This window comes from Fukomys damarensis, unplaced genomic scaffold (assembly GCF_012274545.1).
Source record: "Fukomys damarensis isolate Sample0158 unplaced genomic scaffold, DMR_v1.0_HiC HiC_scaffold_38, whole genome shotgun sequence".
Classification (NCBI taxonomy): domain Eukaryota; kingdom Metazoa; phylum Chordata; class Mammalia; order Rodentia; family Bathyergidae; genus Fukomys; species Fukomys damarensis.
This window is the reverse complement of record NW_022900950.1, coordinates 70,637,414-70,662,186: the sequence shown is the minus strand read 5'-3', so window position 1 is coordinate 70,662,186 and position 24,773 is coordinate 70,637,414. Positions and strand designations below refer to the sequence as shown.

At 40.9% G+C, this 24,773-nt stretch overlaps 1 protein-coding gene across 2 annotated transcripts in view; it reads left to right on the top strand.

The window, feature by feature from the left end:
- Positions 1–24,773, top strand: part of Nr3c2 (nuclear receptor subfamily 3 group C member 2) — a 341,763-nt gene that overhangs the window by 261,776 nt on the left and 55,214 nt on the right. For both annotated transcript variants that reach the window (XM_010632733.2, XM_010632735.3), the window contains exons 5-6: positions 3,017–3,364; positions 4,682–4,826. In XM_010632733.2, the coding sequence (XP_010631035.1) occupies positions 3,017–3,364; positions 4,682–4,826 (493 nt within the window). The remainder of the gene's footprint in view (positions 1–3,016; positions 3,365–4,681; positions 4,827–24,773) is intronic.

Genomic DNA, 24,773 nt, shown 5'->3' with positions numbered 1-24,773 from the left:
CAAAAAAAAAAAAAAAACCCAAAAATAAACACAAAAATTAATAGTATTCTGATCCACTAAAAATGAATTTATTGAGAAAGAAATTAGAAAACCATACCATTCACAATAGTATCAAGGAAAATTAAATACTTAGGGATTAACCAAATCAAGGAAATGAAAGACTTCTACAGTGAAAATCACATCACACTGAAAAAAAGGAAATCCAGGAAGATATCAAAAAATGGAAAGATATCTCTTATTTCTACATGGGCAGAATCAATATAATCAAAGTAACTATAATTCCAAAACTGATATGCAGGTGTCACGCAGTAGAAATCAAAATACCAACAGTGCCTCTCACAGATCTAGAGAAAACAGTCCTAAAATTCATATGGAACCAGAAGAGACCCAGAATAGCAAAAGCCATCCTGGGTCACAAAGCAACAGGCATCAAAATCCCAGATTTGAAGTTTAATATTACAATGCTGCTGTAATTAAAACAGCATGGCACTGTCACAAAGCAGACATGTGGATCAGTGGACCAGAATAGAAGAAACAGAAACAACCCCAGGCACATTCAACTATTTGATTTTTGACAAAGGAGCCAAAAACATACATTGAAGGAAAGATAGCCTCTTTAATAAATGATGCTGGGGAAAATTGGATTTCCATGCAGAAGATTGAGTCGAGACACGTATGTGTTACCTGTACTAAACTGAGATCAAAATGAATTAAAGATCTAAACGTTAAAACAGAAACACTTAAAAATAGGTACAACTCTTGGAAGACAGGTGTAGGCAAGGACTTTCTGATCAGAAACCCAACGGCATGAGAATTAATACCAAAACTCTATAAATGGGGGATCATATCAAATTCAAAAGCTTCTGCACAGGAAAGAAAACAACCAACAGAGTAAAGAAACAACTGCAGAATGGGGAGAAAATCAGTAGTTTCCTTGGAAAGAGAACTAACATCTAGAATATATAAAGAACTCAAAAATTTAGTCTATTCAAAGTCAAAGACCCAGTCAAAAAATTGGCAGCAGAAATGAATAGACATTTCTCAGAAGAACAAGTACAAATGGTCTATAAATACTTGAAAAAATGCTCACCATCACTAGCCATTAGAGAAATGAAAATTACAACTACATTGGGATACCATATTACCCTAGAAAGAAAGGCTATCAAGAGTCATTCATAGGAAAATGGATACATATTGAGGCTATACTCCTATGTGAAATAAATAAGTCACACATGTGTAAACACCGAATAGTTTCTCTGGTGTGAAAAGCTATAATGGTACATAAGATCCTAATGGTATAATTGACAATGTGAAATAGGAAGAAAAGGGCTAAAGGTGTAGGGGCAATGGGAAGGGTAGGGGAAAGGAAATAAGGGAAAAGAAAAAAAAATGAGAAAATGAAAAAATGGAAATAAAGTATTTGTAAATCGGTAAGGGAGGAGGGGGTGAAAGGAGAGCGGGGATAAGGGGAAAAAATGAGAACCAAGACCTGTCATGTAAAGGTACAACATCCCAATGATGAATGTAACTGAACTGTATTCCTAAGATGTACCAATAAACGCAATGAGGAAAAAAAAAAAGGCTATCTGCAAAAAATATAACAAATGCTGGGTAGGCTGCAGCGGGGGGAGGGAAAGAAACTCTTCTATAATGTTGGTGGGAATGTAAATTAGTACAGCCACTATGGAAGTTGGTCTAGAGATTCCTCAAAAAACTAAAAATGGAAATTCCACACGACCCAGCTATGCCCCTGTAGGTATCTTCTTAAAAGAGTTCAAGTTATCATATTACTAGGATACTTGCATACCCATATTCATATAAAGCAGCACAATTTATAATAGCTATATCTTGAAACAGTGTATATGGCCATCAGCAGATAAATGGATAAAGAAAATGTATTTATACACAATTAAGTGCTGCTTTGCTATAAAAACAAACTGGAGGCATTCGTGGTCAGATGGATGCATCTTGAAAACATAATGTTAAGTGAAGTAAGTCAAACACAAAAGTCTAAATGTCACATGATTTCGCTTATATAGCTCAAACTATACATAGATATAAATAAAGTACAAAATATGGGCTGGGGATTTAGTTGAGTGGTTCCGCCGCCTGCCTTGCAACCACAAGGTCCAGAGTTCGATCCTTGGTAACAAAAGAGAACAAAATAGAAGATGAAATGTGGTAGGAAGGAAGGAGTTCGGGTAACTCCCCAAATTCTCTATTCCTTTGTTTCAAAAATATGTTGATATATATTCTATTTTGTCTGTAAATTTAAGCTTCTAGTTTCTCTTAATTCTTTGAGAAGAGAGTTTTATGTTTGTAAGAGAGTCTTTTTTGTCTATGACTCAAACTCTGAGTAATGTTTTGGCCTTTCTTTTACTACTATAATACACAGTGTATTAAGTATTGTTATCCTGTATTTTGTTGTGAATTTTGTTATAAAGAACGCTTTTTAATTTATTGATATCTGCTTTTGTTACATTAAAATAAAAAATAGGGTGTGTCTTTAAATTTTAAAAATGCAGTAAACTCATTGCCGTGAATCACCCTCACAGTACTCCCTGGCTGTGAACACACTCAGCCCATCGTTTTGCCCCTTTTTGAAGCATTTCTAGAAGTCCGCTTTGGGGAGGTTTCAGTAAGAGGTGTGATAAAAAATATGGCAGTGGCTACTGCCGAGCTCCATCCAGTAGAAAAGTAATCTAAAAATATTGTGGCTGGTCGTCATCCACCTGGTCTCGCACCCTGTGACTGCGGGCTCCTCTCTAAAGCCAGAATAGCCACGAAAAGCCGGCATCTTCAGTAGACCGGTGACAGCAAGCGTAACCAACCTTCCGGAGAGAGGGCTTCCAAAGCTGCCTCAGAAAGGGGCGAAATGGGCCGCGTGAGCGGGACGTGAGAAGGAGGATTCTGGGGGGGATTCGGTCTGTCCAGTGATCACACTTCATGGTCACCAAAATCATTGCCAGAGGTGATTTCCGTGGGCCTTGTCTGTGATTTCTTTCTTTTTTCACAGCTCGAAAGTCAAAGAAGTTGGGGAAGTTAAAAGGCATTCACGAGGAGCAGCCCCAGCAGCAGCCCCCACCTCCACCGCCGCCGCCCCAGAGCCCTGAGGAGGGGACCACGTACATCGCGCCTGCGAAAGAGCCCTCGGTCAACACGGCCCTGGTCCCTCAGCTCTCCACCATCTCTCGAGCCCTCACCCCGTCCCCAGCCATGGTCCTGGAAAGCATCGAACCGGAAATTGTCTACGCGGGCTATGATGGCTCTAAGCCGGACACGGCCGAACACCTGCTCTCCACCCTCAACCGCCTGGCCGGCAAGCAGATGATCCAGGTCGTGAAGTGGGCCAAGGTACTTCCAGGTAGGACGCCTCTCCTCCCGCCGCGATGTGTGTGGGATTCCCTGTGCTTCGCCCTTGTGTCACAGCTTGAAATTGACAACCAGGGGATGCAGCGGTGTGTGGGGAAAGTCCGGCTGGGCCTCATTTCTTAGGTCAGTTTGGGGTTCGGGATTCTAGGGCTGCGTTTCTCATGTTGGTTGTTACAGTGGAAATTTTATCCTAAAAGTATTAATAAAGGGGAGTGCGTTTTGTGGGTGAAAACATGACAGAGCCTGTTATTAGCAGCTCATAAGTTGGGCTGCTCTGGGCAAAGGTTGGGTAAGCACAGGCCACCCCGGCATCCTCAGAATTGCCTTTTCACTTCCCACTTGGTGGTCGTTTTCTGTGATACAGGATTTTATTAATGGGGCCCTGCTCATCTACGGAAGTATCCCTTAGGAATGTTATCAGATTGTCTCAGTTTGTGAATCCAGAGCTGTGTCTCAGCTGATCTATGATCTAGCAGCAGCCACCACACAACAGGCTTTTAGGACTGATTTTTGAAGGGAATTGGCCCAGCTGAAGATCTGCAGCAGGAGGAGTAGCGTGATGCCATTGGGAACAGAAGGGGCAAGGAAAGAACAAAAAAGCTATGAGGCCACTTACTGAACCAGGTGCCAAGGGTGCCTAATCTATAACTGGACATTGCTACCAGGCATGGTGAAGCAGCACAGGCCTGTAATCCCAGCCATGCATGGTGCAGAGGCAGGAGGGTTACAAGGCCGAGGCCAGCCTGGGCAACTTAGTGACTTCATGAGACCATGGGCGTGTAATAGAGTGGTGGAACTTTCCTCTGCATGAAACCTTGGCTTCAATCCCTGGTATCCCACCAAAAATAACAAAACAACAAAAAAGAAGTCAACAGGTAGTATTTCCCCAGCCTGTGGAAAGCAAGAAATAATTTTTCGGTACTACGAAGTCATGAAAAGTAAAATCTTTTGCCATTTTTAAAGACATGCAGATGTCAGCAGTTATTAAATTGCCCCTTAATTGAGTGTGATGATTGTGTGGCGGCTGACACAGGTTTTGGGGGTGATACAGAGTCTTTCGGAGGCTGAGCAGGAGTTGAATCTCACCGGATGCTCCAGCACTGGTGGGACTTGGCTGGTCCTACTCACAGAGCGCTTAGGGTGAGTTAAAAGGAAGTGTTCTTCAGGGCCAGGCATGCGGGCAGCGCTGCCTAAATGCCTGTGGGATTGATCTGCATCTGTCAGAGAACGGGGCAGACTTAAGAAGCTTCTTCCTGGAATGTACTTAAATGCTAAGTGTATTTCTGTGATTAATCGTTCTGTTCTTCAGGATTTAAAAACTTGCCTCTTGAGGACCAAATTACCCTAATCCAGTATTCTTGGATGTGTCTGTCATCATTTGCCTTGAGCTGGAGATCGTACAAACATACGAACAGCCAATTTCTCTATTTTGCACCGGACCTAGTCTTCAATGAGTAAGTACCTATTAATTAGCCCTGATAAAACAAACTGCAGAATTATTCGTTACACTCTCTCTTTTTTTTTTCGGTTAAATAATTTCTAAACAGATGTGCATGCGTGAAAGAATCTAATGAAATGGGCATTTTTTAAGTGTTAAGAGTCTATATTGATCTTTGAGAATTTCAAAATCACTTTTTAGAACATTTTGAGTATATGTAAATCCTACATAATAGTATGTGGGAATTGTCCCAGAAGAGAGATAATCCAGTTGGCTCTAAATACTCAACTGGTACAAAGCCACAATTAATAGAAAATAGTCTCTTTTGGTATCTACTGCATTTGGGAAGACGATCTAATTTCTAGGAAATGTGCCTGTGTGAAAGTGCCAGTTTTTGCAAGCATTTTATAATGGTTCTTTTGTTCACCGTATACAGCTGCTCAGTATGTTTTCATGACAATCATAATTACCCTTCTTTTCAGTCACCGAAAAAGCCAAAATGTTATTCTGTAGTGAAACATTTTTATTTTATGATGTATTTTAAAAGATTGAAAGAATTTTAATAGATTTCTCTTTGGCTATGAATTCTCTCCCATTTTAAGTTTGTATTTTAATAGTGTCTGAATTCCCCATTAGCAGATTTCATTTATGTTTATATTCAGTGATGCTTCTTTGTAATTGTTGGGTCAAGAAATATTTAAAAGAGAATGTTGGAATTATGATAGTAACCACGCCACATCCTAACAGATGGTGCTCTCTCTAGAGACAGGAAAATGGGAATTTCAGAGGAGAGAGACAGATGACAAATGGTTTGATGATAAAAGATAGACACGGTGCCAAGGCACCTCAGGAATATCCATAGCAATCTACCTACAAGCACCAATTCACTCCACCACGTACCGCTGAGATAGTTTCATCCCCAAGAAAAATAGGACTCTCAGTTGGATCTCGAGACGGCCCCTCTATTGGCAGTTATAACGAATCATTCTACTGCTGAATCAATTTTCAGCAAAAACATGAAGTAAAGCCAAGTAACTGGCCTGCACATTTTAACTTATTTGTTTTCCTCAGCAATCAGCTGACACAGTATTAAATAGTAAGCTGGTTTTATAAACCAAAAGAAAAAAAAATACTAAGGAAGGCTCTTGTTTATAAAAGACAAGGTAGGTGGAGAGGAAGGAATCTCTCATAGTGCCCACAGAGTATCTCCATTTGAATTTGTTGCAGTAGAAGTTTAACATGATTCATTTAGTCTTTTTCAGCGTTATCTGTCCATCTTTCGCAAAATATAACATGAATTTGGCCTCACTCTGAAGTGTACAATTCGCATGGTGATCCATCTGTGGTACATTTTCACATCCCAAACTGAAACTCTGAACCATTCAACTGTGATTCTTCACTCTTTCCTCTGCTGAACTCCTGATAAACTCTAGTCTATGAATTTGCCTGCCTTGTGGATATCTGATATAAGTGGAATTATAAAGTGTTTGCTCTTTCTTTGTATCTAGCTTATTTCCCTTAGCATAATGATTTCAGTGTTTATCCATGTAATAGCAAGTATCCACATTTCGTTCCTTTTTATGGCTGAATATCACTCTATTATTTATACGTGTATCTTCAGTATCCGTGTTTCCCATGCTTGTGAATTGGCCTACTGGTGACACTGATTTATAACCTCAGAGTCCTCGGTATTTTAACCATCATTCACAGACTCATGCAGTTGTGCAAAATTTGCGTCACCAAGAGTGCCTATGCCGGCAGAAATCAAGTAAGGCAAGCTCATATTCTGCATGCAAGCCTTTTTTTCCCCCTTCTATTCAGTGCTACTCATTTTGCATTTCTGTGCTTTTCATTGGTGGTTTCCCTGTTTAACATGGCCGCGAACATAGCATTGAAGGTTGTCTGGTGTCACTAAATTCAAGAAAGCTGTCACTGTGCCTTACAGACAACTTACATGTAAGGTCAGCTTTGTTCCAGCCTGAGTTCCGCTGCTGACCTTGAGTTCAGTGACACTGAGGAAACCATGCATGTTGAGGAAGATGTCTCTGAACAGAAACTCACATAGAACAAGGCCATCTGTGGATCAGCTGACCAAAATGCTGTGTCCAGAGGCTCCATGGATCCTAATCCTTTCCCCCTAGGAGTGGCTTGATATTTACTGATAATTCAGGGTTCCCAATGACTTTCTGGACTGTAATTACTGCAAATAAAGCAAATTGACTACAATTTCTTTCTCCATTCACCACTTGATGTCATATAGGTTGTCGGTTGTGCTTAGGTATTATGGACGATGCTGTCCTGAACATGGATTATACAAGTATCTCTTGAGATATCTATTTCTGCTTTCAGTTCTTTTGGATATATATTGAGTAGAATTGCTGGGCATATGATAATTCTATGCTAGACTGTTTTCCACCCTGTAGTTTCCACGTTTTACATTCCACTAGCAGAGTATAGGGTACTGATTTTGCCACATCCTTGCCAGCACTTCCTTTCAGCAGGCAGGCTTGCAGGTATGAGGTGGTGGCTCATTCTAGCTTTGATTTGCATTCTCTGCTGACTACTGGGGCATCTTTTTACATGGTTATTGGCCAGTGTATATTTTCTTTGGAGAAGGCATTTGCCCATTTTTCAGTTGGATTGTCTTACCGTTCTTCGGTTGAAGAAGTAATTTATATAATCTGGGTATTAAATCTTCATGGACATATGACTTATAATTGTTTTCTCCCATGTGTGGGTTCTCTTTTCACTCTCTTGGAAGTATCATACACAAATTTCTTAATGAATCCAACATATCCTTCTTCTTTATGTTGCCTTTAGTTTTGGTGTCATCTGTTAATTTTTATTTGTTAACATCTGAGTGTAGAGGGTCTAAACAAAATGCATAATTATAAGAATCTTTTTCAACAAATGAAACATAGGAGGAATCACTTTCTATTTGAATTTTTTAATGTTACCTCCCCAGTGAATTCAGACTCTGTTTTAGATATTTTTGAGTTTCTAGCACCTAGAATTGTGCCTAAGATATAGTAGATACTCTATAAATATTGCAGAATAAATAAATTATTGAACAAATTAATCAAATAATCTGTTCACCAACCTGAAAGATTTCTTAATTTATATTTATAACATGAGAATAAAATTCTTGAGAAAGGATTATAATATGTACATCCATTTTTTTCATGGATGGAGGTATGGTTATATTTAAAAAGAGGACTAAAATGTTTTAGTTGATCATTTTTATAGGCCTTCATCTTTGAAATAAAACTGCAAGTTGCTAACGATCTTATTCTTCAGCTGTGTATTAGCCATATTTGAGCTCAAAGACATGCAGGAAGTAGAGAGTCAAAAAGGAAACAGCCTTTCCGATTTTTTATTAAGCTCTGGAATGAAAATGAATTAATACTTTAACATGAAACTTTTCTTATTATAAACTCAAAACTTTTCAATATATATTAGATGATTAATTATTCAATTTTATCTTAAAACAACTTACCATATATTGCTACAGATCACTGCAACTGTTCAAATTTCTTACCAGTTCACCACACATTAAACTCTTCCTTAAGCCTATGCTGAAAGTTTTCCATTTTTTCCCCTGAAATGAAGGCTCAATATTATACTTTTTGAAGCCTTAGCTAATATTTTAAAATTAAAAGTCTGTTAATTGCATACACACACACACACACACACACACACACACACACACACACACACACACACATTGTGTTGAGAAATAGCCTAACAGAAATGAGTCTGAGGTGATCTTTCACTGTCTTTATTGTCTGGGCCTTCTGTTGTCTGGTCCCAACACTGGAAGAGCGAGAGAGCGCAGAAGTCTTCATGTCACCTCCCCAGCCTCTCGCTGTGAGTTCCAAGCAGATGTCTACTGGGGAGACCTCCACTCAGCAAACTCATGGCCCACACTGTCCCGGTCTTCAGCCCCAGCTGTGTGACAGCAGCACCATCAGAAAAGGAGACAGTAGGGTCTTCAGTTATTTCGTATTGGGTTTTCCTGGGCTGCTCCTGGTCTCTTGTGTTTCCAGTCGGGGGATCAGCGTGCTGCTAGTGCAGTTGTCCCTGGTGAGGGGATTTCCCTGGGCCGCCCCTCCCATTAGCACAGAGCAGTGAGGAGCTCCAGGTCCTCTCCTGGTGCAGCCATGGTGAGTGATGCAATGTCTGTCTACCTGTGAAGGCCTGGCCCCAGCACCCTCCCAGAGGCCCGAGAGCTCCAGGCTATGTTATCCAGTGTCTGCCTCCTTACCTCCCCCACCCAGGAAAACACTGTCTTTTCTTCCTTTCACTGAGGAAACAAACAGCACTTGAAAGTTCCATCTTTTTAAAATTTCTGGGTAAATATGTGAGAATAAATTTTAAAAGCACAAAGTCCCCATGCCTTGTCCTTTCATTGAACCCTATGAAAACCCAGGCAGACTTAGCAGATGGAGGCCCAGGTCTACAGTGGGCTAATGATCATTGCACTGGGTACACAGAGCAGAGCAGCAGCCCCTTGCATTGGCCACCGTGGTGCTCAGCATGACCTGGCATCCTCCACCCAGCTCTCTGCACTCTGCCTGGCCCTGGAGATGGCTGGAGATGAGCGTCCTCCATAAAGAAAATCAGTGTCAGAAGTGGAAAATGCCAGTGCTTGTCTGCAGAGGGCAGGAGCAGCATAACAGGGAATTATGAGTCTTTTGCACAAAAGTGGGGTTTGAAGAACAGTCCCCCTGCCTGACAGAGGAGCCTCATCAGAGGGAACGTGGAGTGGCCTGAAGAGGATTGGCAGCATGGAAACAAGTCATTCAAGCACGTGGGGGATGGAAGGGACAGTCCCCAAAGTGACATTGCCTTCCTTCTGTGTTAAAATACTGTTTGTCCCCCTTACTCATCTAGAGATATTCAGCAGAGGATGTGAGAGGAGATAAATCCTTAGAAGAAATGGGTGCCACACTGCTGCTGAGTTGATTTTTTGCATTCAGAATTCCTAAGGGCCATCCTCCACTGAGAAGGGTGGAAATCCTATAAACCAGAACCTTGGATTCACACACTAACTCACTGCTTCACCTGTCTTCATGTTCACCAAAGCCTGTCTCTCAATTTGGCCACTCTTGGGAGATGAGGAGCGATGATAATGATTTGGTCCATTCATTTGAGTATTTCTTGAGCAGCATCGTGGTATCCATCCCTGTTCCATGGTAGACCCTGAGAATAGACAGAGCAGAGGATGAACCCAAATCCCCTTCCTCTGAGGGACGCCCGCTAGTGGTCTGTGGGGAGGCAGTTGGGGCAGCCAAAGTGGCAAAGGCAGCATTGTGAAGAAACCCTGCAGGATCAACAGAGAAGAAGCTCAGGTGACTGCTTCATCCTGGGACAGAGACAGCAACAACAAGAGTGGACTGGTATTCGAGACAGTGAGATGGGCTGTAATGAATTCCTCCCCACAGTTTGTCGGAGCCCTGGCTTTGGCACACTGACCTCCTGGGGAGCTTTGAGGAGCTCCAGCCCATCACACCTGCTGCTCACTCCCGGCAGGAGACTAGCTCTTCCCCGGTCTCTCTTCCCTGCTTAGAATATTCCGTATTCGGACAGACCATCACTGACTACCAAATTCAGAGCAAAGCTCTCCGCCCAGTCCCTCTTCATTCTCACACTTGGATTATCTTCCTTGTAGGTCTTCTGCCCCCGTCATGCTGTCCCTGGAAGGGCAGGAGCGTGGCCTGTCTGGTCCACCTTTGCATTGTCAGCATCTAGAAGACTGCTGGCATTAGGCAGTGCACGATGAACTAATTAACTTTAAAATGCTCTTTTCAGCATTATTTCCCGCTGCCTCTCAGCATAAATTGTGCTCCAGCCAAATCACCCTTTCTCTTTGCTTAGTCCTGTCTCCATGGCAATACCTCTGCGCCTAACAGTCTTCTTGTTTGTCCCTCCAGTCCAGTCCAAAGGATACTTACTTCGCTGATGACTGCTTTTACTGTTAGAGTGATATCAAGAGTAGATCCCTCCCCAAACTCATGTGAATTTAATGAAAGAGATTCACTTTTGCAGACTTCTTTCTAATTTTACTTTAAGAAAACGGCTTTAGGTTAATATTTCTTGCACGATGTTTCTTGTAGTGTTCTTGAGAAATTTCCTAAGGAGTTAATGAAGCTGGGTAATTGCCAGTATAGTATGAAATTAAGGAAAAACAAATATGAGACTGCAAATGGAATGAACTTCTTAAGCTATCTATAACTATATTGAGGTCCCCTAGAACAGTAATGAGGCAAGAAATATAGGCAAGCTTTACTCTGGCTAACTAGAGGGAGCTATTTTTCATTTTGAATAAAAGTCAAAAATAATTTAAGAGTGTATGTTATCTGTAAAAGGCTTGGTGCGTCTCATATTAGCATATTGCCTTTTTCAGTTAATGTGTTCAAGGGCTTTGATCTCTTCAGTTGAAAATATTCTTCTTCCTAATGTAAAATAAAATCATCATCGAAGTCAAGAAACTGAAAATTTGATGAGTAGAGAAAAAATGTTTTTCTGCAGTGACTCTGTTACAAGATTAGGGCAGGTTACCAAGAACGAATCAGTCCAAACCAAAGAGGGATTCTGGTTTCCTACTTTGTCACAAATCACAAGACACAAAATAGTGATAACTTTGATGGCACCATCCTGACTGAAAGAGGGGAGCAGGCTTAAATATGTCTTGATTTTATAAAAGTGTTTTCTGGACTTGCATCTTTACACACTTCCAGAGTCAAAACTGTGCCACATAATTATTCCCTTCCCTTGTGTCACAAGCAGGAGATGAATTTGGTTATATATTGTTTGCCATGCTCACCCAAGAGCCCTAGCCCTATGTAGAAGGGCTGTGAAGTTCTTTAATTTTTCTCAGATTTTGGCATTTGACTCTTTCAAAAGAAGTAAGTGGAAAGTGAAAGAAACAAATACAGAAAGTTCATGTTGTGCCCACTCCTCCTTATTAGTACACACCTGTGCACTTGGATCATTAGCACAGCACAGGCCTCTTGCCCAAGCACTGTGATACTCACAGGCGAGGCAGCCTTGCCTAAGGACAGCATAACACATGGCACCTGTGCCCCCTACCCTGAGACAGATGCCCCCTCAATAGAATCTATGGGATTAGCAGTTTATAAACTCCTCACTTCCTTTTTGTGACAGATGAGATGGTGTTTTCCACTACCTTGGATACTGCAATGTGGAAGAAACAGACTCAATCTGAGGCTGAAAGCTTATAGAAGGTTTTATGTTAATCATCATCTCCAATACATTGTTTAATCCTCTTGATTCTTTGAGGCAGGAATTTATTTTCCCCCTTATTTTGAAGATGTGGAGACCAAGGATCCCTTGAGTCCAAAAGTCTACATTTTCCATCTACATCAAGGCTTCTGCATTGACTGGAGTTTGGCTTTTTAGGCTGCTCCAGTACAGCCTCTTAATGGTTTCAGATCCTGTATATGTTTGGAACTCTTTCTTACTCTCTCATAAGTTATCTTTTAAAATAGGTAAGAACTTCCCAGTGTACCAACAGCACAGATAGGAAATAAGGTGTTCTTAGAAAACCTGGAATTGGCCCGGGGATTTAGCTCAGTGGCTCTGCCGCCTGCCTTGCATGCGCAAGGACCTGAATTTGATCCCTGGTACAAAAAAAGAAAAAGAGAAAGAGAGAGAGAGAGAAAGAACTGGAACTATAGCTCACTGTTTACATTCTTTTTCAAATCTGTTTTGTTTTCTTTCGGATATCATGGCAGTAGTTAAGAGCTCCACTGTAGAAGAGCTGAGGCACAGTACCTAAATTTGTTGCTAGTGACCTTGATGAGTTCATTTTGTTAAGTCTTCATTTTTCTCCCTCCCACAGAATAAGGAAGCTGGACCATATCGGTGGCTTGCAAATATTCTTCTGAGGATCCCCTCTGCACTTAAAATCATCGAGGATCCCAAAGTGCTTTTGTTTGTGTAATTTATACCTATTGATGGTTACCCATATTAGATACTAAAACAATTTTTGAATGTATCATTTCACCTCTAATTAACAATAACAAACCCATTGCATATTCTACAAATAACATATAGTGGTGCCTTGGTTCATGAACCAGAATCATGGAAAAATTAAGTTTGTGAACTTAGGTACCACTGTATAACATAAAAATATCTTTTATGAAAAATAACTTTATTCCCAAAACAAAAAAAAATTAGAAGAGTACCACTGTCTGTACTCTGTCTCTCTCTCTCCTTCCTTCCTTCCTTCCTTCCTTCCTTTCTTTCTTACTTTCTTTATTTCTTGTTTTGGGAACTGGGGATCAAACTCAGGACCTTGTATTTGCAAGGCAGGCGAGGCACCACTGAGTAAAATCCCCAGCTCCACTGTTTGTACTTTTGCAAAGCTCTATAATCTGGCTCCATTGAGGATAGTTGTATCCTCTTGTCTGCTTACATGCAGTGTGCGGTCATGGGTTTTCTGGACAGTGCAGATGAAAAAAGTTGAGCCTCCACAGGTGTGAAGTTAGGAAATAAGGAAGGGCTTGGGAGTACCATAAATCCCTCTTGCTGGACTTTAAGAACTGTTAGCTCTTTAAAACCCCAGACAGACTCTAACTCTCCTTGGCCTTGGGGAAGCCTCACTTGAGACCTGGATCTCTTGTTTCTTTACTCCAAAAAGACTTAATGATTTATACTCCAGGCACCAGAGCTGAATAGAACAGAGCCCCTGCACCTGAAGGAGTCCAGGTCTCCTAGCAGAATACTCACCGAGCCGACCAGGGGCTGCTGCTCACTGTCCTGGATGCTTTCCTGTGTATCGTATCAGTTATAAACAATCAGAAGGAAGATAGTATTATTTGTTTCATAAATGGTGCACATGCACCAGGCAGAGTGCTAAGAACACCTAGCCATCAAGGGGTGCTCTCGGGTTCAAGCACAGGCTCTGTGTCCAAGCTCATGCTATTTTTGTCCTGTTGCATCTTGGCTCATCTGCAACATGGTAGAGACTGAAAGGTTCCAAATTTCCCTTCCATCTCCCCATGGTTTACGGTAATGTAGTTCTACTTTACCAGAGTGATACTTTCTTCTTGCTCCTGTGAAAACTTGTGGTTAGAATGAAGTTTTAAAAAAGACAATATTATAAATGAATTTCCTAGTCACTTCCCCTAATGTGAGATTAAATCTCTCTCTCTCTCTCTCGCTCTGTAGCTAGTTTATGAGCAATGACTAGCATTTTCTCAGTCAGTAGTAAAAATGGTGAATATCCACAATGTGCAGAGCACCATGGTCCCTGGTGTAAGGAATCTAAAGAAGCGAATGACAGTTTCCATCCTCCAGAATTCTGCATTGTAGCTGGTGAGTTACTGGATAAGTGAGGCACAAAGGACTAGCAAGATGAAGACAGCTGACAAGTGACAAACTCATTTTGTAGGTGGGTGCGTTAGGAATTGAAAGAGAATGTGATTATTCTGGACCGAAGTGCTCCAGTAAAGCCACCAGGCATCGTGTCTTGAAAGGCCAGGCTGTCCTGCAGGAGGGTGGAATTCGGGTGCCCACAGTAAGAGGAGAGGACAGGGTGGGCATGAGGTAGGACCCAGCAGAATGAGCCTGAAGCTGTCAAGCCACAGGGCAGAAAGACTTGCGGGTTCACATGTCCGAATGCAGCAGGCTCTGCCTTCCTGCTTTCCTTTTGTTCGAAGTTTCTGCCTTCCTTCCTTCACCCTTCTTTTGTTCCCCAGTATTTAGTCCAGCACCAGCTAGAATAGAGACCACTTGCCCTTGTTTTTCTTTTCCTTCCTCTCATTTTCTTTCTTCTTGCTGTCGTTCTCTTTTTACTTCCAACTGGCCAGTCCTTTTGTTTTGTTTTCTTCTTTCTTTCCTTCCTTCCCCCTTCCTTTTCTCTTTCCTCCCTTTGTTCCCTCCCTCCACCCCTCCTTCCTTCCTGCCTCATCTTTCCACTTCTGTTTCATCTTTTTCTCCTTTTTGCTCTGTAGCTCTTTCCTGTTTCTCTTGTAGAGTGCAGTGACGTCACCAAATCTTTCATTTATGAAATAAACAGTCCACTTCCCACTTTCTAATTCAGTGTGTTGAGCCTTTCCAGAGGGAAGAGAACTGACCAGGTAGAGTTACTTTTTTACTCCAGTATAAAGGTTTGTACTCTTCTTCAGAGCAATTATCCTAAATGAAAAAACTTTTTCTCAAAGCTCCAGGCTTGGTCTTAAAATCATTGAAATTTCTGTTGCCAAGTTGGCTTGATAAAATGATGTTGCTTTTTTACTGCTATTGTCATTACTAGTTTCCCTGACTGCTTATCTTAGTCCATTTTTATGCCACTGCCTCAAAATACCTGAGATTGAGTAACTTATGAACAACACACACTTACTGCTGATGGTTCTGAAGGCTATCAAGTCCAAGATTCGGTGTCTGGGGAGGCCTGCCATCTGCTTCCCAGATCTGCTTTATGGCCGGGGCCTCCAGCAGGGAGGAGCACTGTGTCCTGCCAGAGATGGAAAGTCCAACACTGGCCCTTTCAAAGGGTCCTGATACCTAAGGGTCCAGATACCATGAATGAATAAATCCTGAAGGCCCTACCCCCTAATACTGTCATGCTGGCAAGTGAGTTTTGGCTTGTAAATCTGCAGAGGACACAGATCATGGTAGTGCTATTCCTTTCCCATGTTGCAGGAAACATTGCTATCAGCTGACCGGTCTGCCTGTCTCATGCTCACCCTCCACACACACGGGTCTTTGTGGTGAGCGTTACAGAAAATGAGTCTCTGGGGTTGCACTCACTTCTCTCTTTTGCAGGGTTGCCAAGAACTAGTGCTTCGTGGGACGTGGTAAGGTCTTGCCTGCCCCAGAATCACAAGGGCTGACACTTTTGAGTTGCTGAACTTACATTCACTGGTCTTAAGCAGTAACCCCCAAAACCCAACAAGTCATTCACTGTTAAAGAGACACTGTATGGCCACATAGTTCTGCTTAGAGAAAGTTCACAGAATTTCAAAGGGGAAGCTTAGAAAATGTCAGATGTATATTTCTCAGCGATCTTGAACAATGATGTTGTAAGGGGGATAAAGAAGTAAGGAATATTTAGGCTCTGCATTGAAAAAACATTGTGTTTTTGTCATTCTGTCTGCCCATTTTATGAGAAGTGGATGTCACTTCTAGTGCAGTAGGCCGGTGGTATGACGCTTACTTCGCTCAGTAATGAATGATGCAGTTGTTCATAATGTCCTGAACAAAATCTGCTTTGTGACAGATGTTCGGCATCAGTAATAAGAAAGGACATGTGGCTAACCTCTAATAAATTAATTGAATTAAACTTTTTTTGCTATTCAGGCAGACAGTGTATCAGGTTTTAGAATGATGCAGTCAGCAAAACAACTCCTTTTCATCCAAAATAGTGGGACCTCGAAAATATTTTCTAAGGTTCAGATTTCTTAATGAAAATAGCACATATGATTAGTAGAGTCTCTGGAGCTTTTGGCTATCTTCTCGCAAAGGAAGACTTTGGAGAGGGAATCTGTGCTCCTGTAAAGCAAGCATGGTTGTGTTCTGCCTTCTGTGTCTCCACCTTTGTGTCCACACGCTAAAGTCACCTCTCCAAGTGTGAGCTACTCTGCTGTCATCTTGGAAGCTCAGCCGCACACCCAGAATTTGTCAGAGTCAGTGTCCTCCTCCACACTGTGCCAGGCTCTGGGTATAGTTCTCTGCACGGTCGCATTATTATGTGCCTTTTTCTTCAGAGGGAAGATGACTTCTTAAACTCCTAGTTCATACCAAAAAAGTTTTAACAGGAAAAAAAAGTGATTTGCTGTCACTCTTTACCCAAATAATAGTCTGTTAGCATTTCTAAATCAGCACCTAACTCCATTCACATGCTTGAAATGCAATGCCGTGTCCATCCAGGGGTATCCCCCCCTTCTACAAATGAGTCAGTGGTGCTCATTTATTGAAATTAAACAGTATTTTCAAGTTTATATTCCCAAATACCCTGAATGAAACCATGGTAGCTCATTGAAAGTTTTCTGTTTTAGGTCACGATCCTTAAATTCCCAGGGTTTAGTATTGAAGTCTACAGCCTACAAGTGTGAGACTTGGTAATAATAATGAATAGCGTCTTTCACTAGAGTCTGTTGTCCTTTTATATCTTATCTATCATCTCTTCATCCTTGGTATCCAAGGGGGATCGACCTGCTCCAGGACTCTTGTGGATATCAGAATTTGCAAATGTCCATTCAAGTCCCCAGTATAAAATGATGTCTTTGCACATAACTTCCGGACATCTTCTCTCATACTTTAAATCATCTCTAGCTTACTTGTACTACCTAGAACTAAGTAAATGCTACGTAAACAGTTGTTACACTATGTTGTATAGGGAATACTGACAAAAAGTGTGTATATGTTCACTTCAGATGCAGTTATTTTCCCTGAGTATTTTTGATCTGTAGGTTGGTAGAATCCATAGCTATGAGACCCACAGATATGAAGGGCCACCTTGTAGCAGTTCTGGCACTAGGTACTAACTCTTTTTAGCATTTATTAAGTGTTTGCAAGATTCTAAGCATGTTGCTTAGTGTTTGAACCTTAACTGTTCCTGTGAAGAGTAGAGGCTCTGAGACCAGATGGCCCCACTCCAAATCCTAAAACACTTATTTCCAGTAAAGTTTGACGTTCCTTCCAAAAAATTGGTTGGAATAAATAAGTCATTGTAACTTAGTCAAGAACCAGAGCCAGTGCTTCTGTGAAGGAAGGACATATACATTATAAACTTCCTTAACCAAAACCAGGAATCCAAAAAAAAAAAAAAAAAAAAAAAAAAAAAAAAGAAAAAGAAAAAAAAAAAGGCTTACCATATCTTCAGCTGTCCAATTAAAAAAAAAAAATTTTTTTTTTGATACCAGGGATCAAACTCATGTACTTGTGCTTGCATGGCAGGTGCCAATTAATTTCTTTTGGAAGAGGAATCCCTAGGAAGAAAATGCCAGTAGTATTCATGCCTTTGCCTGTACCAAAGGCCTCCACTGTTGGTACAGATGATAGATAGTAAAGTAGGATTTGTTTTTAATCCTCTGCAGTTTGCTGTATTCTTGACTTTAATGTGTGTTTTCTAGTCACTTATCTTAGGGACAGATGGCACAGGGAGAGTTGTCCCCAAATTTGCTTAGCAGTCACTTAGGTGAAATGAATTACATCATTCCTGGCCTAAGAAAGTGAAGACATGCCAATGTTCAACCTTTGGTTGAAGCTAAACATTTTGTTAATGCGATTTATCATAGGTAACCCCAACTTCCTGTAAAATTTGAATGTTCACAGAGGTCTATGGCCACATATTTTCTTTCTTCTACCAAAAAAAAAAAAAAAAAACAGGTGTCCTTGTACCCGTAAGAAACTGCTGACTGTGTTGTGTTGAGTATTTACTAATCTTTGGTACAAATTGATATTTTAGAAAATACCATATGTGCCATTTATGGTGAAAACATTTTCCCATGCCTCTGAAACTGTCTTAGATAAATGATGGTTGCCACGTAACCAAGCCCTGTTAAATGCTTAGATTGCCGCATGTTATTTTGACTATAGGAGAGGAGATTGTGACGCTCAAGTCCAAGGGCAGGTCTATGAAAACACATCCCTTTTGGGACATCATTTTAGGGGACACACAAAACACTAACTTGGCTTTTGACTATTACTAGAATTGACCACGTAAAATAAATAGCAACTGGAAGGCTGTCGTAGAGACCAGTGGAGCACAAACCTCTCTAAGGCTTCAGTCTAAGAAAGCAAACCACAAACCTGGTTCTCAAGTGTCTTCTCGATCCTAGCTGCATAAATGCTATAAAAATGTGCAGACATAATAACTGCGACTAGCAAAATGGTCCTTGGTAAATATTGTTTGTGAGTTAAGGGGAAAATCTAGTAAGACATTACGAGAGGGTAGTAAGCTGGAATAATTTGAATGCCCAAATTGAGGTCATTTTTATTCTAATTAATGTTTGAAAGGGAGGAAAAAAAAACCTATTTCTGTGACTGTTTTTTAGGGAAATAACAAGCTTGAGACAGGACCATCTGTTACACTGACCTGTGACAGAATGTTAGATTTATTTCATCGTAGTGATGTGGAGTGCAGTATCAGAGGAAAGGTCTGGGCTTTCAGATCTGCTATGCTCTCAAATTATTTAACTCTGCCATAGACTGATGCTGTTGCTGGCCACATTATGACAATATAATTAATGCTTTCTCAGAGGCAGTTGACTGAAATAATATCATTTTAGCAAGTGTGCCTAGGGACAGGTCCCCTTAAGATGCTAAAGACTTGAGAAAGTTCAGCCCTAGTTAGGCATTGCTTTGTTTTTCCAAGAAAACAACAGCTCAGAGTCTGTGAAATCTGTTGGATTTGCTTCTGGGCAGTTACTGCCCAATATTTATGTATCATTCACATCATTGTGAACCTGTGCAGCGTATAAAAGTGTCGTCGAAAGATGTGAGCCCTACTTTCAAGAAGAGCTCTACTGACCACAGGGATGAGAGTTGTCTCATGTTTCACGCAAGGACTAATGTGGAATATCTGTTTTCTTTCTGTGATCCCTTGCTGAACAACATGATGCCTTGCCCACTAAAAGGTGTTCCACTGAGGTGTAGGTCCATGCAATATGTCTAAAAGATCTTAAGTAAAAAATGTCATTGTACTTTCCACAGGCTCCAGTAGGCCGAAGAGCTAGGGCCCTCTTTTACTTTGGCATTTATAAAATCAGCCGATGTGTGTGGATTCCATTTATTATATGTGAATTTGTGGAGAGAGAAAGGAGTGATAAAGGAATTCTATTTTCTCTTCCCCTTTAGGGCACCAACAACTACAACAGACAGGTCTTTGAGGAACTGTTCCTCAGTGACCTTTTGAAATGGTTTATTAAAGAATTTTTCCCTTTCTGCTTTCAAAAAGTATTGAGTGTGGCTTGCAATACAGGCACAGATACAGTAGAACGAAATATCTATCAAGACACAAAGAGATAAAAGGCAAATTATAAAAATAGAGGAGAAAGGCGACACTATGCATTTTGAAAGAAGAATGAAATGCTGAACCATAAGAGAAGTCACTTCATTAAACACAATTTTCCGTTTCTTTTATGACAAGTAAAATCTTGGATTGCAGACATTCTTTTTTTGCTTTGTTTTTAATTTTGAAAACTTTTTAGTAGTGAGAAAATACACATAACTTTAAAATTTTAACCATCTTAATTCTTAAGTGTGCAGTTCAGTAGTACTCAGTACACTCTGTCATTAGTATTCAGTTTGCACTCTCTCAGCCTCTTAAAACTGAAGCTCTCTCTGCACCACCCAGCAATCCCCTATTCCCGCCTCCCCTGGGGGGAGGGTGTGTCATAGTCACATATGTTGTGGCCACATTCTGTTGTCTGTGCCTTTGACTGTTCTAGACCCTGCATATGCACGAAATCATGCTCTATTTACTTTTTTGTGACTGGCTTATTTTCTTTGGTACATACCAAATAATAGCATATGTGTTTTAGTTACTTTTCTTGTCATGGAGACAAAATGCATGGCACCCAAAGTTAAAGGAGGAAAGATTTATTGTGGCTCAAGGTTTGCAGTGGTTTCAGTCCATGATTGGCTGGCTCCAAGGCAGGGCAGCACAGTAGAGAGACATCATCGAGGAGAAACACTTAATGGTGGGCAGAAGGCAAGAAGGCAGCAAAGCAGTGAAGTGGTGAAGCAGCAGACACAACAGCCCTCTTTCTGTCCCTTACGTTCTATCCAGACTACACACCCTTAGAGCTGGAAGCAGTCACACCTAGCATGGGCCTTCCCATTGTCCACACCCAGAACCATGCCAAACCCTGATTTAGTAAGTGCACACACTTAATTCCAGTATCACACACCCTTGATCCATGCACCTCCAAAAAGCCCCATGCATGGCCACATGAGGACATTAGATGTAAACCACAATAATGGGTCAGAAATGTCCTTCCTTCTTACAGTTGAATAATATTTTGTATGGCCAGATCGCAGTTTTTACCAGTCATTCATCTGTTGATGGAGGTTTGGATCTATTTCCCCTTTCAGCTACTAGGAATCCTGTTGTTACATACACGTATCCTTCAACCTGTGTTCTCAGTTCTTACAGAGATTCTTTAAGCGGGAATACGCATTAAGAAAGAAATTTTCCAGGTGCAAAGTTCAAGAACAGTGTTTCGCCTGAGTCTGTAAAGATGGCAAATGATAAAAGGAGGAGTCATCCTCAGCAACTATTTTGCAAAGATTACACGGGTCTCCCACAAAGGGCTATCTCTTGGGACAGCATTCCATAGAGACCTGATGTTAAATATTACCACTGTACAATGCAGTGTCTCGGAGATTGCCTGTGTGATTTTTCAATGATTTGGCTGAAAGCCAAGGGTCTCACGGGTGAGACTGTAAGGGAGTGAGTGGTCAGCATTGCACCGCCTCCATCCCCAAAGTGAACACAGCAGAGCACTCGAGGAGATCATTGTGAAAATTTGCAATGGAGGCTGATGATGAGACCGGAAAAAGGGCAGGGGGGAGGTTAGGACCATCCCATGAGTTTCCAGGCTGGAGTGTGGAAGAGCTCAGTTTCCATTGTCGCTATAGCTGGCACTATAAGCAGTGGTCCTTGTAGACTTTACGCTAAAATTTAGAGTGCCCAAGTTGCAGATCCCCAAAGCTAGAAATGTTGCTTGTATCAGAGTAGAACATAAATACAGGTGGACCCACAGCTGCTACCACACGGACTTCTACATAACTGAGTGACTAAGCTTTTGGAGTAGTTTTTATCTTAGTGTAGTATAAGCCAGTACCTGAATACCACGATGACAGTGTTGCATTGGCCCACAGGGCAACACTGTGAACATACCATAAAGGCAAAATAGCAAGTGGCCCATCGATATAAAAGCTGCTTAGGTTGTTTAGGTACTAAGAGCAGCCAACTAGCATACAAATTATTTACAGTATGGATGTTTTTCCTGCTCTGATTTTAATGGGATTTTTTTCTATTTCCTGTTATTACATGAATAAACTCTCTTTGTAACCCCAAGTTCTCAAAGTCAAGGAAAAAATATTTTCTGACTCTAAAGATTCACACTTACTCCAACTAGAATTGGGATTCTTTTAATGTACTGTTTTAAAATTATTTCAAAATGATCGTATGACTTGTTTAGTAAAATGGGTGTTCTGAGAGAGGACCAGAAGAAATTGTAGCTATAAATATAATTGGTTTCCCTGGTTTTTATTGTTTTTTTTAATTCCAAGTTTTCCAGTTTGAGAAAATTTCAAGTTTACAAAGAGATACTTATTTCCTTAAAAATATGTTAGAATTATTGTTTTCATAGAATTTGGTCCAGGTATTTTAAGATTGAAACTACAACTCTATACCCACTCTGGTTGTATTTATTTCCAAATTAGTGTTTATTCCGTCCCACAAGTGAGATTTGTAGAAATGGATGACAAGGACAAGGGCATCAGTGCCCCTGGCCCAGAAGTAGACTAATAGCTGTCAGTCATTCGTGTCTGATGTCTCAGTAGACTCTTGCTGCCTGTATTTTATTTCACTGTTCAAGATGACTTGTGATTGTTTGATGTTTGTATTTTAGAAGGATTCTGCAAACTTGCTTTTCTTTCCCAAAATAGTCAAGTGAATTTTTATATTTTTCTGTTCGGAGTGAGATCAAATTATGAAATGAAGAAAAGCATGTAGCCAAAGGTATTTCTGCAAAATAATATTGTAATATTAATACCAGTATTAATACCAAAAGATCATCCTGGTTTTCATGTCTTTGGATGTACATTTACGTACATTTCACCTAATTATGCAAAAATGATGTGCTCTGAATCGTGCTTCCGAGATGGCCTATTTTCATGAAATAACAAGCTGCACTGAGTACACAGTACTCCTCGTTTAGAGGACTCAATTTCACGCCATGGAAACACTGGAATTTGAAACCCAGAATCTCACCACATAGTGGGGAGCAGAGGATAAACAAATGAGTGAGGATAACAGCAAAAGCCACAAGGCACCGGATCTCTCTGCAGCTGGACAGCTGGGGAAAAGAGCTGAAAGCTTTCACTCGAGTGGGCAGCACAGACAGAGGAGAAGGCCTGAGCTTTGAAGGGAAGTACCTTGGTTTGTTCCTGGCTTTCTCGTATATAAAATTTCTCACCAAGGACATGATGACAGCTCCTCAAGGACATTATTGTGAGATTTAGCAAAATGAAACCCAGCTGAAGACGGGTTACTCAGGCCATCCTCCAGTGAAGAGTTAAAAGAGATGTTGTTCATTCATACTGAAGTGGTAGAAAATGCTTTCTTTTTGTGTGTTGTCACACGGGAAAGCTCTAATCTGTTTTCAGGTAGAGTCTGTTTTCTAACCTTTGATCCGTGAGTGGATGTTTTATTAACATGTCTCGATAACAGAAATGCCTTGCCAAGGAGATGTTTGGTTCTCGTGTTTGAGGCAAGGCAAGTCATTTCCACCTTCTGAACCTTGTCTTATCACTGGTTTTACCCTTCTTTTACTATCTTATGTAGAGAAGCAATCATAATAAAATGCTATCTTGTTGAATTGTCATTTTGAGATTTTGATGCTCTCTTGGCTTATTTCAACCAAAGTGAGCACTGGTCTCCAAAGGAGTGTTGTATTTCTGCCATAACGTTAAAAAAATAGCACACATCTTTGTGTAGCACTTGATAGAACTTTTTAAATTCCATCTAGTTGATTCCTATGTCCCTGCAAGATTGGGATTATTAGTAGTCCAATTGTAAATATTGTAAGCCTCAGCATCAGAAATTACACACAGGATCACAAAGCCAGGACCTGGAGGATCACAGGCTATGCATCCCAGGTCTTTCTGTGGCCAGGCCAAGGTGTGTGTCCTCCTTTTGGCACAGTGAGGCTAAGAAATGGAATGCATATGACTCCATGATTAGAACTGCAGTGTCAAATGCACATTATATGCTGGTCCATGGATGTCCTGAGTTTGCAGCCCGCTTTATCTCCATTTATAGTCTTAATCGATCACTACCCACCTCCCTCTGTCCTTGAGAACTTCCCAAATGCCACATCTGATTTGGGGGCCACTTGAATTTCTTACTTTCAGTCAGTTGTGAGCATTGCCGTTGCTTTAACCATCATTATCATGTGCAAATGTGTATGTCTTCAGGTCATCTCTGTGTCTCCTCTCTCCTTCTCTCTCTCTCATTTATTCATGAAATATTTATTGTACAAATATTGGCACTTAGCACTTGCTTGTCATTTTCTTCTTGACATTCAAAGTGGTTAGTTGGACACAGATCCTAGCTTATAGTTTGCAATCAGTATGGTGGAACTGAAGTGAACCTTGTTTTTTTTTTTTTCTCTAAATATGTACCAATTTTGCATTTAAGAAAATCTTACAGGGCTAGGGATTTGGCTCAGTGGTTCCCCCACCTGCCTTGCAAGTGCAAGGGCCCAAATTCAACCCCCGATATCGAAAAGCAGAGCAAAGCAAAGCTTACATATATAGGCACGCTTGAAAGAAGAAAAAGTGCAGCCAGTTTAACTCAGAGCTGAAGCTTCAGTTCCCCCATACCTACACCGCAGACTACCCCAGGGGCAGATACATTATGCTTTGGGGGTAAGAAGGTATTAGAATACAAAGTTGAAAAGGGAGCAAGAACTTAAAACCCCAACAAGTCTGGGGCCTGTGGTAAAGCCCCCTGCATAAATCCAGGGCTCAACCAAGAGTTCACTCTGTACTAACAAACATAGTAAAACTCAACCAGCTAGCCAGCCCGGGGTCATGACAAAGAAGAAAGAAATGAGCGACTCAAGCCCGTACCATATCATATGTGCAACTGAAATTTAAACTATATGAATCTTACAAAGAGCATTTCAGTTGATAAGTTCATATAAAAACTGGTCTAGAACAAGGAAAATATTTATACTCACAAGTGTTGTAAATGCTA